Source organism: Crotalus tigris, unplaced genomic scaffold (genome assembly GCF_016545835.1).
Source record: "Crotalus tigris isolate CLP2741 ecotype Arizona unplaced genomic scaffold, ASM1654583v1 scf7180000017987.690289119674:8195010, whole genome shotgun sequence".
Taxonomy (NCBI): Eukaryota; Metazoa; Chordata; class Lepidosauria; order Squamata; family Viperidae; genus Crotalus; species Crotalus tigris.
The window spans coordinates 7,291,560-7,311,280 of record NW_024096758.1 but is presented as its reverse complement, the minus strand read 5'-3'; the positions used below and the strand labels follow the sequence as shown (position 1 = coordinate 7,311,280).

The 19,721-nt window shown below is 38.9% G+C and overlaps 1 protein-coding gene across 2 annotated transcripts; it reads right to left on the bottom strand.

The window, feature by feature from the left end:
• Positions 1–2,019: 2,019 nt before the first annotated feature.
• Positions 2,020–18,221, bottom strand: LOC120309235 (caspase-1-like). Of its 2 annotated transcripts, none has more exons than XM_039346270.1 (9): positions 18,063–18,221; positions 15,004–15,276; positions 13,447–13,550; positions 12,520–12,693; positions 11,352–11,586; positions 10,524–10,679; positions 9,014–9,123; positions 4,711–4,809; positions 2,020–3,087 (listed from the first exon to the last, which is right to left on the bottom strand). In XM_039346270.1, the coding sequence occupies exons 1-8, from the start codon at positions 18,067–18,069 to the stop codon at positions 4,717–4,719; spliced, it is 1,152 nt and encodes a 383-aa protein (XP_039202204.1). In that variant the 5' UTR covers positions 18,070–18,221; the 3' UTR covers positions 2,020–3,087; positions 4,711–4,716. The 2 variants fall into 2 exon arrangements, with proteins under 2 accessions (XP_039202204.1, XP_039202206.1); XM_039346272.1 differs by having other exon boundaries at positions 4,715–4,809.
• Positions 18,222–19,721: the final 1,500 nt, after the last annotated feature.

Here is a 19,721-nt window from a genome sequence, read left to right as displayed (position 1 = left end):
TCATCCTTCTTCTTTCCTCCTGCTTATTCCCCAAATCCCTCCCCCTCCTTCCATTTATGGCAGGATGCCAACAAAGCAAAGCGGCTGAAAATGGCAGACCTGACACAAAAGTTTTAGGCAGTTGTGCGAAAATGCTATAAATTAATAATCAGAAATAGACTGTTAATTGATAAAAATAAACTATTAACACAAGTGGTAAGTAAATGAACAAAAGAGAAATCCAAATCAAAGCAATATTTGTATGACCATCCTTTGCCTTCAAAACAACATCAATTCTTCTAGGTACACTTGCACACAGCTTTTGAAGGAACTTGGCAAGGTTCCTTCAAGGTTGTTCTAAACATCTTGGAGAACTAACCATGGGTATTCTATGGATGTAGGCTGCCTCAAATCCTTCTGTCTCGTCACATTACCCCAAAGACTCAATGATGTTGAAATCAGTGATCTGTGGGGGCCAAATTATTATTTCCAAGACTTCCTATTCTTTATGCTGAAGATAGTCCTTAATGACATTGGCTGTATGTTTTGGGGCCGTTATTCTGCTGCTGCAGAATAAATTTGGGGCCTATCACGTGCCTCCCTGATGGTATGGCATGACAGATAAGTATCTGCTTATATTTCTCAGCATTGAGGATATCATTGATCCTGACCAAATCTTCACCTTCATTTGCAGAAATGCAGTCCCAAATTTGCAAGGAACCTCCACCATGCTTCACTGTTGCCTGCAAACATTCATTATTATACCACTCTCCAGCCCTTCAGTGAACAAACTGGCTCCTGCTACAGCCAAATATTTCAAATTTTGACTCATCAGTCCAGAGCACGTGCTGCCATTTTTCTGCATTACAATTCTGTTTTTGTGCATAGTTGAGTTGCTTAGCCTTGTTTCCATGTTGGAGGTATGGCTTTTTGGCTACAATTCTTCCATGAACACTTCTGGTCAGATTTGTCTGAACAGTGGATGGGAATACCTGGGGCACTCTGGTTTCTGCCAGTTCTATGCTGATGGCATTGCTGGACATCTTCTGATGTCAAAGGGAAATATGATGTGTCTTTCATCTGTTGCATTAAGTCAGGGGTCTTCAAACCTAGCCCTTTTATGACTTGTGGACTTCAACTCCCAGAATTCCTTAGCCAGGCTGGCTGAGGAATTCTGGGAGTTGAAGTCCACAAGTCATAAAAAGGCCAGGTTTGAAGACCCCTGCATTAAGTTTTGTTGGCTGACCGCTATGTCTATGCTCCTCAACATTGCCCGTTTCTTTGTGCTTCTTCAAAATAGCTTGAAAAGTACATCTTGAAACCCGTCTGCTTTGAAATGTTTGCCTGGGAGAGACTTTGCTGATGCAGTATAATAACTTTGTCTTGTTCCTGTGCTCAATTTTGCCATGAAACCATCTTCCACCTGCTCACCTTAGTAACCAAGTTTGGCTGTTCTGTACCATTTTAGCCTCCTACACAACTGTTTCTGTTTCAATTAATGACTGTAGGTTGCTACATACGAAATTGATGATCATTAGCACTTGCTAGGTATAATTGGTTAATCATACACTTGAGTCTAACCCTACAAAAACCCTGACTTTGTACAAATATAAGAATTGATGCTGTTTGGAAGGCAGAGTGGTCACACGAAATATTGTTTTGATTTGGATTTTTCATTTACTTTTCATTTTGCTAATTGATAAAAATAATGAACTATTAACACTTCCATTTCTTAAAACATTCTTAATTTAAAGCATTTTTGCACAATTGCCTAACACTTTTACACATTACTGATATTTTTAGTTTATCCCATTTCACTAAATCTTTTTAAATTGCATTTCTGTCAGGACCAGTGCTGGGATTCAGCCAGTTCGCACCACTTTGGCAAAACCGGTAGGTGATTTTTTGTTGCCCAGGCCCAGAATGGACTTCCAGAAGCAGCATCCACACAGAGAACCAGTTGTTCACAAATTTGAATCCCACCATTGGTTAGGACCCACTTCAAAACCTCATCCCAAGAAAGCAGGACTCTTGGAACAGTTTTACTCCAAAAGGAACTTTTATTGGAGAAGCTGATAGCAGGCATAGAAGGCAGGATCTGAGGGTTTCCTGCTCAGATCAACAGGTTAAAAGAGTCCCAAGCAAACTCCACCCCAATAATTCATCCGGTCAGTTTGAATGAGCCAATCCCCAGGCTCCACTGTGGGAACGGAGCTGATAACGGAGTTTGTTCCCATGCCTGTGAAGACATTATTGGGTCTTTGCATCTTTCTCTTCCACAGTGAGAGATAAGACAGATGGCCGGAGGCACATTCCTTTCTCACCCCAGGTTGACAACAAGGGAGAAACAGTTCACAGAGCAAATATGTAGAACCAGGAAAGGATACATTGCAGCAAAGCAAAAAGCATCCCACAGAACCTTTCCCCCTCCCCTTAGGAGAATGGCAGAACCCACAGAAAGAAATGAAGAGAAATGAAATAGATTCCCCCCCCAAAAGGAAATGGGTTCTGACAATTTCACACTTTTCCATAGTTTTTCTAAAGCAGGGGTGTCAAACTGCTGGCCCACGGGCTGGATGCATCACATGGAAGCTGCGCCCACCCCATCTCCCGCAAGGGAGAAAAAGTCGCGATAAGTTACGACACGTCACGTGATGTGGCAGGTTTGACACCCCTGTTCTAAACTAACATACAATTTTGAGTGGTTAATATTACTCCTAAATATTTATCTTTCCTTTCAATTTTAAGAGTCATGTTTGGATTTAATTTCTCTTGATTTTCTATACTCATTTTTTATCAATACCTTGGTCTTCTGTTTGTTGACCTTAAAATCAGATACTTTACTAAAAGTCTTTAACTTCTTCATTAATTGTTCATGGGGTGAATGAACCATTACATATAGGTTTTGACACTTATTTCCATTTTAAGCATCACAGTTTAAAGTTTTTGCTGTGGGAAACACACACTAATCACATAAAATTCCAAAATTGGGTTGATGGAAGTTTACAGTGAGGAATAAGGTGGAGAAAGGACAAGGTTTGGTCAATCCATATTTCTTCAACATATCTGAAAATTATTTGCTTATTGGTCCAGTAGCTTCTCCTTCACCTGAGAAAAAGAGAAGAAAAAGAATGAGCAGCAGCTATTTATTTATTTAAACAATTTACAGTATAAGGCTACCTATCTTGCTCGTATAACTCTGAGTGGCTCACAAAATATTAAATATACAATAATGCCCCCCCCCCGAAAAAGTATAACAAAAGTCCACATCTGTGAACATGCAATTATTCAACTCAGCTACTTAACATGGTGATTAAACATTTAAAAGAATGTCTAGGTCCTTATACATAATTCTTTACATCAATATTTGTTATCTATATTAAAAAAATTAAAGTATATATAGATGATACGTAGTGTCTGTTAGTATAACACATACAGGTATACAGGTAGTCTCAACACTTAGACCCTGAAAAAGCTACTTATGACCCAAATTCAAAATTTCAACATCCGGGCCACCCCCAAGTCATGTTGCGGGGCACTCAGCAACCAGCCCCCATATACAGTTGTTTGCAGATCCCTGTAAGACCATGATTTATGATGTTTTTGCTGGAAACTGGCATTTACTTCCGGTTTCTGGTAAAAATGCCCCATAGCGAACAATACTTTGCTTAATGACCTCTGTTTGTGGAGGTCATTGCACTGCAAACAAGGTAATAAAATAAGCTCTGGTCATATGGTAACTTGCTTTATGATCCTCATAACCTATAATAATAATTGTGGGGTTCAATTATGGTTATAATTCGAGGACCTGTATGACATGAATTACCATTAGTTTCATTACACTACATTACCTTAATTGTTTACTTTTGAAGCAGGATGAGCAAATAATGTAGTCTCCAAATCATTCTGCCCACGTTTTATAATAAAATCAGAGCTTTGTGTGAATGATTAGATTTTTCTAAAGAGTTTATTGTTTGTCTTGATCCAAGTAGGTGTAAAATAGAAGTGGTAATCATAGAAAAAGGCTAAGTATACCAGCCCTAATTCCAAAGCTCATTCCTATCACTGATCTTACTGATCAAGCATATTGCCTGCCTTATAGCAATGTAGGTGAACGGGGTCTCACATGTACTTTGCAGAGTGCTGGCAATTGTTTAAAGTGATTCATATGTGCTATCAGTTGTAATTGTTCAATACCTTATAAAGAGGGGGCAGGCTATCTTTTTCCAATGTGGGCAGGGGTTGTTGCCAGTGTCTGGGAAATGCAGTATACAATGATCAGTGTCATCACAGAAGCGGATAGGACTGACTTGGAGGCAGGTATCAGAATGATTATCATAAGGTGTGCAAAACTTAGGAAAAGATTTCATACACATGCTTTATTTCTTTTTCTTAAAAATGTAAAAGAATGTTGTTCTGTTCACATTCAGAGATTTGTCAGATACATTACTTGGGGTGTTGGGGAGCCCACATGTGGTTTGTGATTTCCTATTATTCCTGTTAAAAAAAAGGATTATTGTTCTCCATATTACACAGAAGAAAAGAGACTGAAGACCTCACTGTGAGTTCATGATAGTGGTGAGATGTGAAGAAGGGATTTCCTGATTTGTCAAAAAAGAGCTTCAGATTTACCCCCGAACTCCAAGAAAAATCAGCTGGCTGTTGTCTCTCATGCTACTGCTCCCAAATACTCCAAAATCTGGTGATACAGGTGTAAGAAGAAACACTTACCTGCCTTCAATGTCCTGGGAAGAGGTAGAACTTTTTAATCAGGGTGGTTCTGTCCTTTGAGGGCATCTGACATGGGTTGCTTGCAAAGTGCTGCAACACCTGCAAGATGGAAGGCACAGAAACAAACGCTGGTGAGTGCATGTCCAAATCAGTCATCTAGCCCCATCTAAAAATTAGTAACTCGTAATATATTTTATCCGCTTATACACATTCACTTTATTAACTAGACATTGTAGAAGAATCAGATTAGACTACAATAGCCAAAATCAGAAAGAACCAATGGACAACTTTTAAGACTAATGATTCGATCTTAAGGTATAGCATATTATAGTTATTAGTTGATAGGTGTTTGCAATCTGTCCGATATGGAACTTTTATCTGCATAAACACCTTTCTTTTACCCGCAACTCATCCCAATCTATTTAAATTCCATATCGATCAAGTGACTTCATGGACTTAATGAAGTGAGTTGCAGTTCACAAAATCTTATACCTTAACATAAAGTTAGTCTTAAAAGGTCTTGCAAGACTCTTATGACTTTACTAATTAGGAATACATAATTCATTCTTAAGGGATTAGGAAGAGGTAGAGGAACCCTTAGAGACTGATGGAGACCAAGAGTTAGGACTCTCCCCCCCCCCCCAAAAAAACACAAGTAATGTTGCTTTCCATTAGACCAGTGGTTCTCCCTGCGCCGGCTGACAAAAAAAATGGCGGATCGCATTGTTTGGCGACCCCCGTGAAATGGTCATTCGGCCCCAAATGGGGTCGCGACCCACAGGTTGAGAACCGCTGCACTAGACTAACTATAACTCCAACTCCTGTTTTCCTGTGCATGCTCCATAAGTCCAGGAGAGTAATAATAATTGTGGGTCCAGAGGCATTGGATGCTCTTTCGAAATGCTTTCTAGCAATAGCAGTCTACACAGGTGTTGCTTCCAAGTAAATAGCAATCTGAATTTAGCTAATCTGATTCAGACAGGAATATAGATCAATCTGATAATTCAGTGTCAGAAATCTTGTCTTTGTCCCATGGGCCACGATAACCAGCTGTCCAAATGCTTGCCTTGTTTATCAGGAGTGATTACAATATCCATTTTTATCTTTCTCTTTTCTTAAACTCTTTTCTGCATGGAATGCTTTTGTTATGATGTTGAATCTTGGACAGTTGATAGATTTGCTTTTACTGCCTGGCTGGTGGATTTTGGCTAGAAGGAAGAATCTGCAAGTTCTATCTATCTATCTATCTATCTATCTATCTATCTATCTATCTATCTATCTATCTATCTATCTATCTATCTATCTATCTATCTGTGACACAGTGACTCTGCTGATATGATGGAATGCTTAAGTCCTTGAAATACAGAGGAGGCAGCAAGATCTTAAGGTAGGAAATGGGTCTGTTACAAAAGACATTTTTGAACAGGAGGGAAGCATGAAAAACAGACTCAGAATAACTTCATCTTAAGTATATTTAATCATATAGTATGGCTGTATTACTATCTGTTCCACTACCTTCTCTTATTAGTATCGTTATTGTGATTATTATTACAGGTAGTCCTTGACTTACAACAGTTTGTTTAGGGACTGTTCAAGGTTACATTGGCACTGAAAAAAGTGACATATGACCATTTTTCACACTTACAATCTTTGTAGAATTCCCCATGATCATGTGATCAAAATTCAAAGGCTTAGCAACTGACTCATACTTATGACCGTTGCTGTGTCCCAAAATCATGGTATCACCTTTTGCAACCATTTGACAAGCAAAATCAATGGGGAAGTCAGATTCACATAACAACCACGTCACTTATTTATCAACTGCAATGATTCACTTAACAACTGTGGCAAGAAAATGGGGCAAAATTCACCTAACATTAGAAATTTCACTTAATTTCTAATGTTAGTAAATTTCACTTCTCACTTAACATTAGAAATTGTGTGCTCAGTTGTGGTAGTAAGTCAAGGGCTACCTGTACTTTGTTATTTGGATTACTTTGTTGTTTTGCATGTACACTGAGAGCTTATGCACTGGAGACAAATTCCTTGTGTGTCTCACACTTGGCCAAATAAAGTATTGTATTGTATTGTATTGTATTGTATTGTATTGTATTCTATTGTATTCTATTGTATTCTATTCTATTCTACAGATAGTCCTTGACTTACGACCACAATTGAGCTCAAAATTTATGTTGCTAAGTGAGACATTTGTTAAGTTTGTTTTGCCACATTTTATGATCTTTCTTGCCACTGTTGTTAAGTGAATCATTGCAATTGTTAAATTAGTAACACCGTTGTTAAATTAATCTGGTTTCCCCATTGGCTTTGCTTATCAGAAAGTCGCAAAAGGTGATCATATGACCCCAAAATACTGCATTCACCATAAATATGAACCAGCTGTCAAGCATCCGAATTTTGATCACATGGCCAAGGGGATGCTGCAACGGTTGTAAATATGAAAAACAGTCATAAGTCACTTTTTTCAGTGCCATTGTATCTTTGAACGATCACTAAATGAACTGTTGTAAGTTGAGGACTTATTCTATTCTATTCTATTCTATTCTATTCTATTCTATTCTATTCTATTCTATTCTTACATTAGATATAAATAAATTGCACAGGGGAAATTCTTCATTAGGTTTTCACAATTCTGTTACATTATTCCACTAACAAAAAAAGATCTATCAAGAAATCCACATGGTTCTTGTTTCTTGAGCTTGCTACCTTCATGATGGGGAAACCAGACAGAGAAGCTATGTAGCCAGGTTTACTATTGTAATCCAAAGACTATGGATAAAGAAGGGATGCAAAAGCTTGAAGGACAGTTCAGAACCATCACAGAATTAAGGTACCCTGGATTATATTCTCAAAGGATTTTTTTAAATTTGTAGTGAGTAGCAATAGGTATTGTCTGGGTTTTTCTAAAGCTATTTAGTCATTAGTGAGTTGAATACTATGGATAATTTTGATCAGATCCAATTTTAAAATTGATGACATGAAAGCAGTTCTTTGTTAGCTTTCCTCCAATTGGATGTCTTGCTGGCTAGAATTATGGGAGTTGAAAACCAAGATTTTTGAAGGTGAGGGAAGAAGGGAGTTGATGCAAAAAAAGAGAGAGGTTTTTGTTCCTTTTTTTGCCTATCAAAATCCGCCCCCCCCCCCCCCGCAAATTTTGTTTTATTTTATGCTCACCATAATTACAAAAAGGAAATCTTCAAACACAATTTACATGATAAATCTATGCAACATTCTTGCAGCTGAATTGTTGAATGATAGAAGTTTGCAGAATCTGCCCACATTCTTCCATTTCTTTATGGACTCTAAGTTTTTGAACATGAGATTTAATTACTAATGGCAGGAAAAAAGGAACAGAAGCTAAAAATATATGATTTAGGGCCACTAATAGCATTGGTTATTATATATCACTTCATAGTGCTTTACAGCAGTGGTTCTCAACCTGTGGGTCGGGACCCCATTTGGGGTCAAACGACCATTTCACGGGGGTCCCCAAACAACGCAGTCTGCCATTCCCCCCCCCCTTTTTCCTTAGCTGTGCTACTCCCTTTTATTCTATTGGCTTTTGAAAGCCAATAGAATAGACTCTCTTGAATAGAGTCTAATTCTATTGGCTTTCAAAAGCCAATAGGAATTGTCCAGGCTGTCTCTGCCCTGCTGAGCCCGCCAAAAGTCCCATTCTGCAAATGGTGCTGCACCAGTTGAGTAGTCCTCGACTTACGACTGGTTGAGTAGTCCTCGACTTACGACTGGTTGGGGGGTCGCAGCATTAAAAAGGTTGAGAACCACTGCTTTACAGTCCTTGCTAAATGGTTTACAGAGTCAGCATATTGCCCCCAACAATCTGGGTCCTCATTTTACTGACCTTGGAAGGATGGAAGGATGAGTCAACCTTGAGCCGGTTAGGATCGAACTCCCAGCATTGAGCTGAATTAGCCTGCAATACTGCATTTTAATCACTGGACCAGCATGGCTCCTAATTCCAAAGGGGCCTACGACAATTTGCTGCGGCTAACTCACCACGGCCAACTAGCATGGGACAACTCACTGTGGGACAAGTTATACTAATATGAAAGAAATGATGGAACAAAATAGAATGAAATGTGAATGACAAAAAATATTTTTATTATTATTATTTTAAATAATTAAATTGAATTGTCCCGCAGCGAGTTGGCCATGGTGAGTTGGCCGCAGCAAGTTGGCTGTGGAGAGGTGTCATTCCAATTCCAAAGTAGGTCTTTAATAAAAGAACTTCATTCCAAACATGAGCCTTGTGTAGAAAGACTACCTTCCGGAAGACCTCTTCCAAATTGCAATTCCAGGCATGTTTCTTGATAGTATCTATTAGCTGAGTGATGAAGAGTGATCCAGTTTTAGTGTCTCTCCAGGATAGATGATCTAAACAGACAATGATTAAGCAATTATTCTTCACGATGTCAGACTTCATTCTCTACTTAAGAAATTTTAAACCTATACAGATAGTCTTCGACCTATGACAGTACTAGAGCCTGCCCTTTACAGTCGCAAGTGATGATGGCCATTAAGCAAGATGGCCTCACTTAACAACTAGCATCCCCTGCACTCCCTGATGCAGTTGTTAAATGAACATGTGGGTCGTTAAAAGAGCAGAGCTTCAGGGGTGGGAAGGCTCTGAGAGATCTAATGCAGACCCCAGCCCACTTGCCTTCGGAGTCCCAAGACCTCCCCCACCTCTAAGTTACCCTATCGTCCTGCCCCTCATCATGCTTACAGCCCTCAGGCCTCCTTCCCCCCTTCACCAGGTTACCACAGGCTTTCCCCAGGACCCTGCAGGGCTTGGGCTCCACTCCACCTCTCATTATCCATTTATCTTTTGAAGATCTCTAAAGGTTTTCTCAGTGCTGTACAGATTACATTAGGGAAGTAGAATGGAGTGCTCTTAAAAGAAAATTGCTAAGGAGTGGTCCAAAGCAGGACAGAAATGATAAGAATTGTTTCCTTAGTAATACAGGCATTTAGTTGACAAAGCTGTCTGTCAAAGATTGGCAACCAATCAGTTAAGAAAACCTGATCTGGACCTCTTTTCTAAGTATCAGAAATTCTCTGGCAGGCTCGCTGCAAAAGGCCTAGTCATTCAGTCTACAATAAATTGTGGGTGTGCTAAGCTGTAGGTGTGCTAAAAATGGCAGCTACATCCCAGAGGCAGCCATACAGCCAGGGATGAGTGGCCTGCCCTCCTTCCCCAATACGAGGTCTGGAGACCTTCAAAAGGTAAGTGTACAATGGGTATGAGTAGGTAGGGAGCAGGCCCAAGGCCTATGGGGACTTAGCAGGGTGGCCTGGATAACTTTTGGTTCAGTTACTATACAATGGGGTTAGTTCATACTACATATGGTACTCATCTTTGTTTGTGCTGATCAGATTTCTGGTAGCTTACCTTATTAGGCAGACCCAATCTCTTTGGATGGGATGTGGTTGAATGTATTGTCAAATCCCCAATCTATCTACCTCACAGGGTTGTTGTGATGGTGAAAAAAAGGAGGAAGGAGTATTACTATGTTCTTTGCCGTGAGTTACTTACAAAATAAAAGTGGGATTAAAAATCTAATAAATGAATGAATGACTGAATAAATGATTAGGCCTTTTGCAGCAAGCATGCCAGAGAATTTTTGGTACTTAGAAAAGACGTCCAGATCAGTTTTTCTTAACTGATTGGCTGCCAAGCATTGACAGACAGCTTTGTCAACTAAATGCCTTTCCTTCTCATTTCTGTCCAGCTTTGGACCCTACTTAGCAATTTTCTTTTAAGAGTCTCTTACCAGGGGTGGTTGAATATAGGCAAATGAAGTCACTCTCCACATGGATTTTCTGAACGGCATCAGTCTGCAACTGCTTGGTGCATGAATCAGACTGGAGAGAGGCAGGAGCAGATGTAGCTGAGTCTTCCTCAGTTTCCATCCTATATCCATGTTCCTCTGGAGAAAAAAATGGGGGAATCAACAATTATCAAAAGCCTCTGACAGAACAGAGGTTACTCACACATGGCTTTATGTTCATCACAAAAATATAGCATACCCTTTGGTTCCTGACAAAGTTCAATGAGGTGATCTCCCAAGATTTAAGATAAGGTTCAAAATTAGCTTTTCCCAACTACTGTATTGCCATTTATGAAAAGTCATGATCCCAAAACACTTGAATATTATTCAAACAGATCTTGTGGAGATAAATACAATAAGCAGTAAATATCTACAAATCAGTTTGCTAAAAGCAGATGTTTGTCTTCTAGAGCAGAGGTGGGGAGCTAGGGTCCCTTTATGACTTGTGGACTTCAACTCCCAGAATTCCTGAGGCAGTATGGCTGCTCAGGAATTCTGGGAGTTGAAGTCCAGAAGTCATAAAAGGACCATAGTTCCCCACCCGGGTGTCAAACTCGCCACGTCACGTGGCGTACGACTCTTTTTGCATTGCCGGCAATGGGTGGGTGCGCCTTCAGTATGATGAAACCAGCCCACAGGCTGGCAATTTGACACCCCAGTCTAGAGGTTGCTTTGTCTAGTTAAGACCAACAGTTCCTGCAAGAGGCTATATATTCCTGCCAAACATTTGTCTGCCTTCTCCCCTCCCAGATCTCAACTTCAGCAACCTACCTCCACGACATGCTTGAAGAATGACCACCTTGGGCTTTCCCCTCAAAGATGGGCAATTTATGTTGTTGAAGGTGGAGAAGATAGTTTTGATGGAGAAGATGTCAGAGTGTTTGTCTTTTGAATTGACTCCATAAAGGCTGTCCAGATGGCCATGAGACATGAGTACCACAAACATCCCATCTGAAGTCTTGTGTTCTTCCCGAGCTGCAAAATTCTTCAAGCAAGTGGTTATTTCCTGAAAGCAAAGAAAGGGGAAGGTGGGTCAGGAGTGGAAGTGCAGTTTCTAGCTAACTCTGCACTCATTATTAAAATTGAGAAGAATGGGGATACCTTCTTGCAATTGCACTATATTTTAATATTATTCAAGCTTAGGAAAAATTCAATGCAGAAACAATTCCCAGCTTTCTCTCTCTAGATCTGAATGGGAGGGCTGTGCAGCAAAACTCCATTATGTGAGATTTGTGAACACCCACACAAATCTCCAATATGGAGATGGGGGGGCGGGGAAGGGCCTATCTTCATGGCTGAATGGAAGGCTGACCTCATCATGCCCTCCAAAAGAAAACACTCTGGCCAATATCCTCAGTGGAAAATTAGCATCCTCAACTGTTTTTTGGAGAAACAATTATGGGAGAAGAAAAAGAAACAATATGCTGGCATTTGAAATTGAAAAAGATAATCCAGGAGAGCAAGTTCAATTATCAATCCAGATGAATTTTTTTCCTTATACTAAATTAGATATAAACAACTTGGTAACCTACAGTCCTTTAGAGTTGAGGGTCCCATCAACTCCAACCAGCATGGCCATAAATCAAGACTTGTTGGATTTATAATTTAAAACATCCGCAAGGTATTAGATTATCAGCGTCTGTGCTAAATATTATTGTATAGATAGCAGTTTAACAAGATTGTCATGCTTTATTCATTTTTGAAGCTGCTAGGTCCAACTGACTGTGGGCAACTAGAGTTAATACACATACCGTATTAAAGGGCAAAATCAAGACCTCCAAGGTCCCTTCCAACTCTATTATTCTAATTCTATTCTATTCTTTTCTATTCTATTCCATTCCATTACTTGAATGTTTAGCTTTCACTTAAAGTCACTAGATTTTTTTTCCTTGAGTAACAAATTGAATTTTACTTTATAAACGTAACTTTTTTTTTTTACCTGTGAGTTTAAATTGGTCATTATTTCCACTTTGTATCCCAGATCTTCTAGGAGAAGTGTCATCTGTTCCAAGTCTACCTCAGCCCCCTTTCTAAATTTCAAGTAATCGAATTTGATATTGCAGATGATCAAAGCCAGGCGTGTTCGAGTCCTGGGATCATTGATAGGATAGATCTGCATGGGGAAACAAAAGTGATTCTCATCCTGAATTTTAGTTATGCCAAGCATTCATCTAGTTTAGGGCTCTTCCAATTCTTATCAATTTTAGTCAGTGGTGGGGGATCCTGGAAACTATTTCTGTAACATCTGAATGATCTTATTGGTACTGCAAAATCTACAAACAAGGCTGAAAATTACAATGGTTTTGCTATTACTCAGAACTTAGTGTTTAGAGATTATTTGAATCTAAAGATGTATTCACTTAACCATAAAAATAAAATTGTTAAACCAGACCCAAAATAGTCTGACTTCCAGTTTGCTGTAGTGGGTGGCTAAGAACTTGAGAAAACCCACAAGCCTGATTTGAAGGCAAGACTTCCCTTTCCTTCCCCTTCATGTAACCAGCCGCAAATATTCAGAGGACATGGCACTTCTATGAAGCCACAGAGTCCATGAGTTGTCTACTTTTAAAGCTAATGAAGGTATTGTGGTCACATTATATTTAAAGGTCCCTTAGTTTCATGTTTTACTTGTTGTTAGATATAGAATAGAGGAATCCCAACTCATTTTTCTGCTTTAGAAATAAAACAAGGTAATATTTCCAAAAGCCAGGATGAGGAGAATTTAAGAAATATTCAAAATTCCTGCTACAAAAGATGATTTTTTAGTTCACATCTGTGGCTATCTTTTACAGCAGCTACTGAGTGCAATGAAATGCAGTATTTAAGCCCAAGTCTTGGATAGATCTAACTAGGTCTGCCAACTCACCTCGGTGCCTTCTGTAATCTGTATTTGCTGAAATACATTCTGAGGACAAAGCCTGACCCCGTTTTTAGATTCCAGGAACTGGACTTCTTCCTTTGAGATGTTACCTTTTATTGGGAGGAAAGTTGAACACCAGATTCAGCTTTTTTATCACAGTGAATTATTAAATATCACTTGGGTCAGCTTCGGACCTTTTAAATTGTTGAATTACAGTCCCTAGCAGCCCATCAAAAGGGCACTGGGAATTGTAATACAACATCACAGGGACACTTGTTTTCTTGTTAGCTACAAGAGAACTAAAATCACTTAGTAATTAGCAAGTCTGGGCCCTGAGAAAGAGCATGTCCTTCTGCTCATTGGCTCCACCGCCATAGCAAATCTAAAAAATATGCAAAAAATTAAGCAACATGAATAGAGCTGCTGGCAAAGGATAGCTGTGAAGATCTTGGCCTTTCCTCCACATTGCTGGTCTCCAAGAAAGCCTTCAAGATGCTAACGAGAAACCTAGCAGATAACTTAACACCCAGCCTGAGGTCTACCAACCTTTCTGATTCTCATAGCCTAACTTCAGACCTATCCCTTCAAATTATTCATTTAAGAAAATGTATATGGCTGCCCAACTCAGTTGAAATGAGCAATTGACAAAATAACACGAGAATGTTCTCACACAATTTTTGGAGGTTCCAGAGGCCTTGTAAGAGTAGGGCCCTCTCACATGACTTCCAGAGGGTCCAGAAGCTGTGTAAGAGCACACCACAATCTGATGTGGCCTCTGCAGCCTCCAAAAAGCATGGAAAATTCTCACATGATTTTCAGAGGCTCCAGACACTGCACAACAATGTTGTATGCTCTCACATGACCTCCGGACCATCTGGAAATCGTGCAAGAGGACTCTGTTCTCATGCAGATTCTGGAGCCTCCAAAAAGGGTGCAAGAACGAGACATGCTTTTCTGTTTTTTTCAGAACAGGCCACACACAAGACAATTCTCTAAAGTTTCATGTGACCGCAGATAAAGAGACAAAGACAAATCGAAAAACATTTACAATTATGTGAGTTTTTATTTATTTATTTATTACATTTATGTGCTGCCCATTTCTCTATCCAAAGCAACACTTTGTTAAGAATTGTTTTTCCTTTGTCCGATGGGGAGGGCGTGACACACCAGCAGAGTCAAGTTAGGCTTTTTCTGAATTTTTGACATGCTGAGCCCAAAATGTTCGCCATCACTGTCCTAATCCAAAAAAAAATTAAGGGAGAATTTTTATAAGACACAATGAAGCTAATTAAAAATTTGAAGGCACCCAAATTTCATGTACCTATATCTTAGTATATAGAAACGTTCTTATGAATGTGCTACTAAAAAAACAAATACCATCTTATGATAAAGTTTCCTTTCAAAATGAGTTATTACACCAATGTGGACAAACCTAACCAGCCCAAACACTTTGGGGCACAACACACAGCCTTTGCGTGGTTCTGGGCCACAGCAACTAAATTAGAGAGGAAGGCTAGTCATTTTGGCCCAAAGCTAGATGATATGCTCTAAGATCACAAGTACCAGCAGGAAAGTTTTGGAGATCCAGTTGTCCAGCCAAGAAAGCATCTCGGTTCTGGAGGAAGACAATAAAGCGGCGGCTAGCTTCAGGCCCTTTTCTTCTCACATTATCGATCAAAATTCTTGCTTGGTCCTGCCTCTTATTTTTCGTATTCACTTCTTCCACCTCTTCATCCTCCATGATTCTCTCACGGAGCAGATCATCCAAGAGCTGGCTGATGATAGCTTTGTTAATACGCTGTATAAACTCTGTGCGCACTTCCTCCAACCTCTGATCTGTAAGGAAAGCAAGTGCATTTTTCTAAATTTATCACACTGACTTGAAGAATTACAATTTTACTGAGATCCATTTACATTCTTTTCGTGTCAATGCAAAGTTACAACAGCCTTGGAACAAGTGGCTTATGACCTGCATTCCCATTTACAATTGTTGAACTGCACTCATGTGGTTGCAGTTCGGCAATTGGCAACCTGCTTGCATTTACAATTGGTTGCAGCATCCTGCAGTCAAGGGATAGTAATTTGCAACCTTTTTTTTTGCTAATTTCTGGCAAAAAAATGCCCATTGGAGAAGCTGGATTCATTTAATGACCACATGATTTGCTTAACAACCACCATAAAAATCAGGCCTGACTCAACTTATAAATGCAATGACTTATGATAGAAATTATGGTCCTGATTGTATTTGTAGCCAAGGACTACCTGTAATTTGTAGTGCTGACTCTTAGATTCACATCTTACTGTAGCTATTTATATACTGGGTGTCTACTCTCACTGTAAATGTAGATATGTGTACAAGAATGCCAGAAAATGGTTTATTAGTTTAGTGTGCCATGCAAATCACAACACATGATTAATCACATTTGGATTCAGTGTGATGTGTAAACCAGATTTGTGTCCGTGTGTGTGTGCTCTTTCTTTTCTCCAATCAGAAATATTGGAATTATAATTCCTATAACCCCCAAACAATATAAGTCTGGAAGATAGCTTTCTGATAAATAGGAGCAGGCAATTAAAATATAAACTAGTATATATTACCTCAAATTAGCTCACTTTTCTGCCCAGAGAACCCGCAAATGGTTAAGTCTGACCAATGACTGGATTTTATGTATTATAAAATTAACGTGGGATTCTGCAGAAAGCGAAAAAGGTGATGCTGGACTCTATCTAATAACAACCCCTTAGATCAGGGGTCTCCAATCTTGGCAACTTTAAGACTTGTGGACTTCAACTGCCAGAATCTCTCAGCCAGCAAGCTGGGTTTCACTACAGTAGATATGAACAAAATCATGGAGGAAGGCTTGCCCAATTGCAAAAAGTTTGCACTAATGGACAATCACTACCATCATTTATTAGAAGGCAAAATGATGAGTCCCTAACATGTAGGCTCATTTCCAGACAAAACAATGAGTTGCAGTTCCCTCCTCATTTTATTTTTTTAAGAATACGTACTGGGCCCAGAGCATTCTTGAAAACACTAGTGTCTGTCCATCTACCCACCTACCCACCCATCTAGTTATTTATTCCAAAGAAACTATCAGATGGAGCTAAGAACCTTGTGAATGCCAAAATATTTAGTGGGCAAGTTGGTGCTTGCAGGCCCTGCATTGTTGATTTCAGATATGTTCATACTGAGACATCTCATAAATACTGTACGGAAATTCTTTTTTTCTGGTATGCAGATACTAGAGGCAATAGGAAAGGTCTTGACTTCCAATTACTGCATCACAAGTCATTGTGATGTTATACATGACACATCATCCTGTTGAAAAACTTTTATTTTGCTCTTAGATGTTTTCCTTTTGGGCCTCTCATTCTTGGCACTTACATCCTTATCCTAAAATTCCTGGAAAGTTATATAAATAGGCGCATCAAGGAACTCATACCAGGCCAGCAGCTGATTCAGGGTTAACTTCCCCTTGTTTTGAGTTTTGAACAATTAGTTATCAGGGACAGAAGGATGAAAGCTGTAATATTTTTAGTAAAGAACACACCTTCTGGGAGGGCTATCTTCTATCATGTGAATATCCTTGACTTACAACAGTTCATTTAGTGACCATTGAAATTTACGATGGCACTAAAAAGTGACTTACAACCATTTTTCACACTTATGACCATTGCAGCATCTCCATGGTCACGTGATTTACATTCAGATGTTGACAACTGGTTCATATTTATGACAGTTGCAGTGTCCCGGGATCATGTGACCATCTTTTGCAACCTTCTAACGAGCAAAGTCAATAGGAAAGTCAGATTCACTTAACAACTTTGCTACTAATTTAACAACTGCAGAGATTCACTTTTAACAAATATGTCAAGAAAAAATGTAAAATGGGACAAACCTCACCTTGCTTAGTAACAGAAATGATGGGCTCAGTTGTGATCATGCCCAGGACTACTGTACTTTGTCGCTTGTTTTCCTACTGCTTGTTAATGATTAGTGTCCCTTTGTTTTCTGAAAGGGTGTAAAAGCTATGCTAATTTGGGTATACATATCTTGATTTGTATTGTAGTCCAGAGAGGACAATTCTTTGGAACCAAACTGAATGCCAGGTAGGCAGTTATGTTAATCTATATCTGAGGAAACAAGAGTGTCTGTCTACTCCTATATGCCTTATTTACTTAAAAGATTTATATGACCGGACAATTTAAGCAACTCTGGGAGGCTCACAACGGCAATAAAACCAGTAACTATAAAACAATCTCAAAACAATAAAACTCCTGCTCCTTAATCATCCTTTGCGATTCCCCCCAATAAGCTCCAGTTGCTCTCATTCCATACTATACGATCCTGTCGCCAGCGCCTTGGTAAAATCCAGATCTTTTTTGTTATACACAGGAAGGGAGCCAAAGCAATCCGGTTTAGGAAGAAAAGGTATTTTTGCGCGTTGCAAGACCCAGATTGGGTGGGAAAAGGAAAGCTCCTCCTCGCATGTTACAATGTAAAAAATGCAGCGTAAAAAAAGCGAAAACGAAACGTAAAACCGCCACTCCCGCTTTCAGGATTTAAGGTTTTAAGAAAAAAAAGGGAGGGGGTTTAGAAAAACTATCTATGATCTTACCTGCCATGATACCTCAAGATTCAACTGATACTCGACAGCGATGGCAGGGGAGCAAAAAGCTCACAATCAACAGCAATTCCACCTCTGGGCAATTGTGAAAGTGAAAGAAACACACCGATTACGGCAATTGTTTCCTTTTCCCGCCCATGAATTGAAAAGGGGAAAAGCTGGCCCCAACCGCCGTGGGAGTATCTTGGAAAGAGACAACCGTTTTGGGGAAAAACTAATTTGCCTGTTCTTGGGTTTTCGAGGGCCGCTTGATATAACGGGCTGTTACATTTCATAAAGTTTTGATACCAGCTTTTTCCTTGATATTTTCACCAAATAAGAGGGACGGGTGTTGCAAAACTGTTTTAAAAGTTCCGCCAAATAGAAGCAGAGGGCGCAATCGTCTCTTCCATAATGATGCCTCCTAAGGATATATGCAAGGCACGTCGATAGGCAAAGTACGTTTTGTCCTTCAGAATTATGGATTGCTTTGAATGTTTATGTGCCATCAAAACGTTTTCCAATTCTTTTTTTTTTTATTAAATTTTTTTAAAAGTTTTACAAATAAACAACAACCCTCACCCAATCCCTCCCAAACCCACCCCTCCCTCCCCCCTCCCCGAACTTCCCAGAACTGAATATAGGCTTATTTAAAAAAAATTTTTTTAAAAAAACTTAAACAACATTTACAACTTATAAAATAATTAATAATAATATATATATGATATAAGCATTAAAAAAAAGAAAAAATACTTAAAAAAGAGAGAAAAAAGAAAAAGGAAAGACAGAGAGAGAAGAAGGAAAAAAGAAAAAAAAATAAAAGTTCATAAGACGGAAACGAAAGAAAAAAAGAAAAAAAAGCAATCAATACAAATTATGAAAAAGCTAAATAATATTTTTCCATATTCAAATTGTGTTGAATAAAATTTATCCATTTTTCCCATACAACAAAAAATTTCTCTTGAGATTGCTCCTTTAAAAAAGCCGTAATCTTTGCCATTTCTGCCAAATACGAAACTTTATAAAACCACTCTTGTAAAGTAGGCAAAGAATCCTTCTTCCAATATTGTCCAACTAACAGCCTAGCGGCTGTGATCAAATTTAGCATCAGTATAACTTCCTTAGCATCACAGTCAGTAATAATACCTAATAAAAATAATTGCGGGGTAAATTTTACCCTCCTTCTAAAAATTCTTTGAATATTCCACCATATCTTAATCCAAAAGGCTTTTATATTTTTACACGACCACCAAATATGAAAATAAGTAGCGTCCAAACAACCACATCTCCAACATTTAGGCTGTAGATCAGGGTACATAATGGACATTTTCTTTGGATCAAGGTGCCATCTATAAAACATTTTATAAAAATTCTCTCTTAAGTTCTGTGCTTGTGTGAATTTAACATTCCTCACCCAAATAAGTTCCCAAGTATCCAGTGAAATTGATTCACCGATATTTTGTGCCCATTTAATCATACAATCTTTAATTAATTCAGATTCTGAATCCATTTCCACTAAAACCCCATAAACCCTCTTAATATGGGTTGGTCTTTGATCCCTTACTTGTTTGATGAGATTTTCATCTTCTCTAAGCCATCCCATATTACAATCCGTCTTCCATCTATCCCCTATTTGTCTATATTGAAACCATGAATAAATAAAATTTTCAT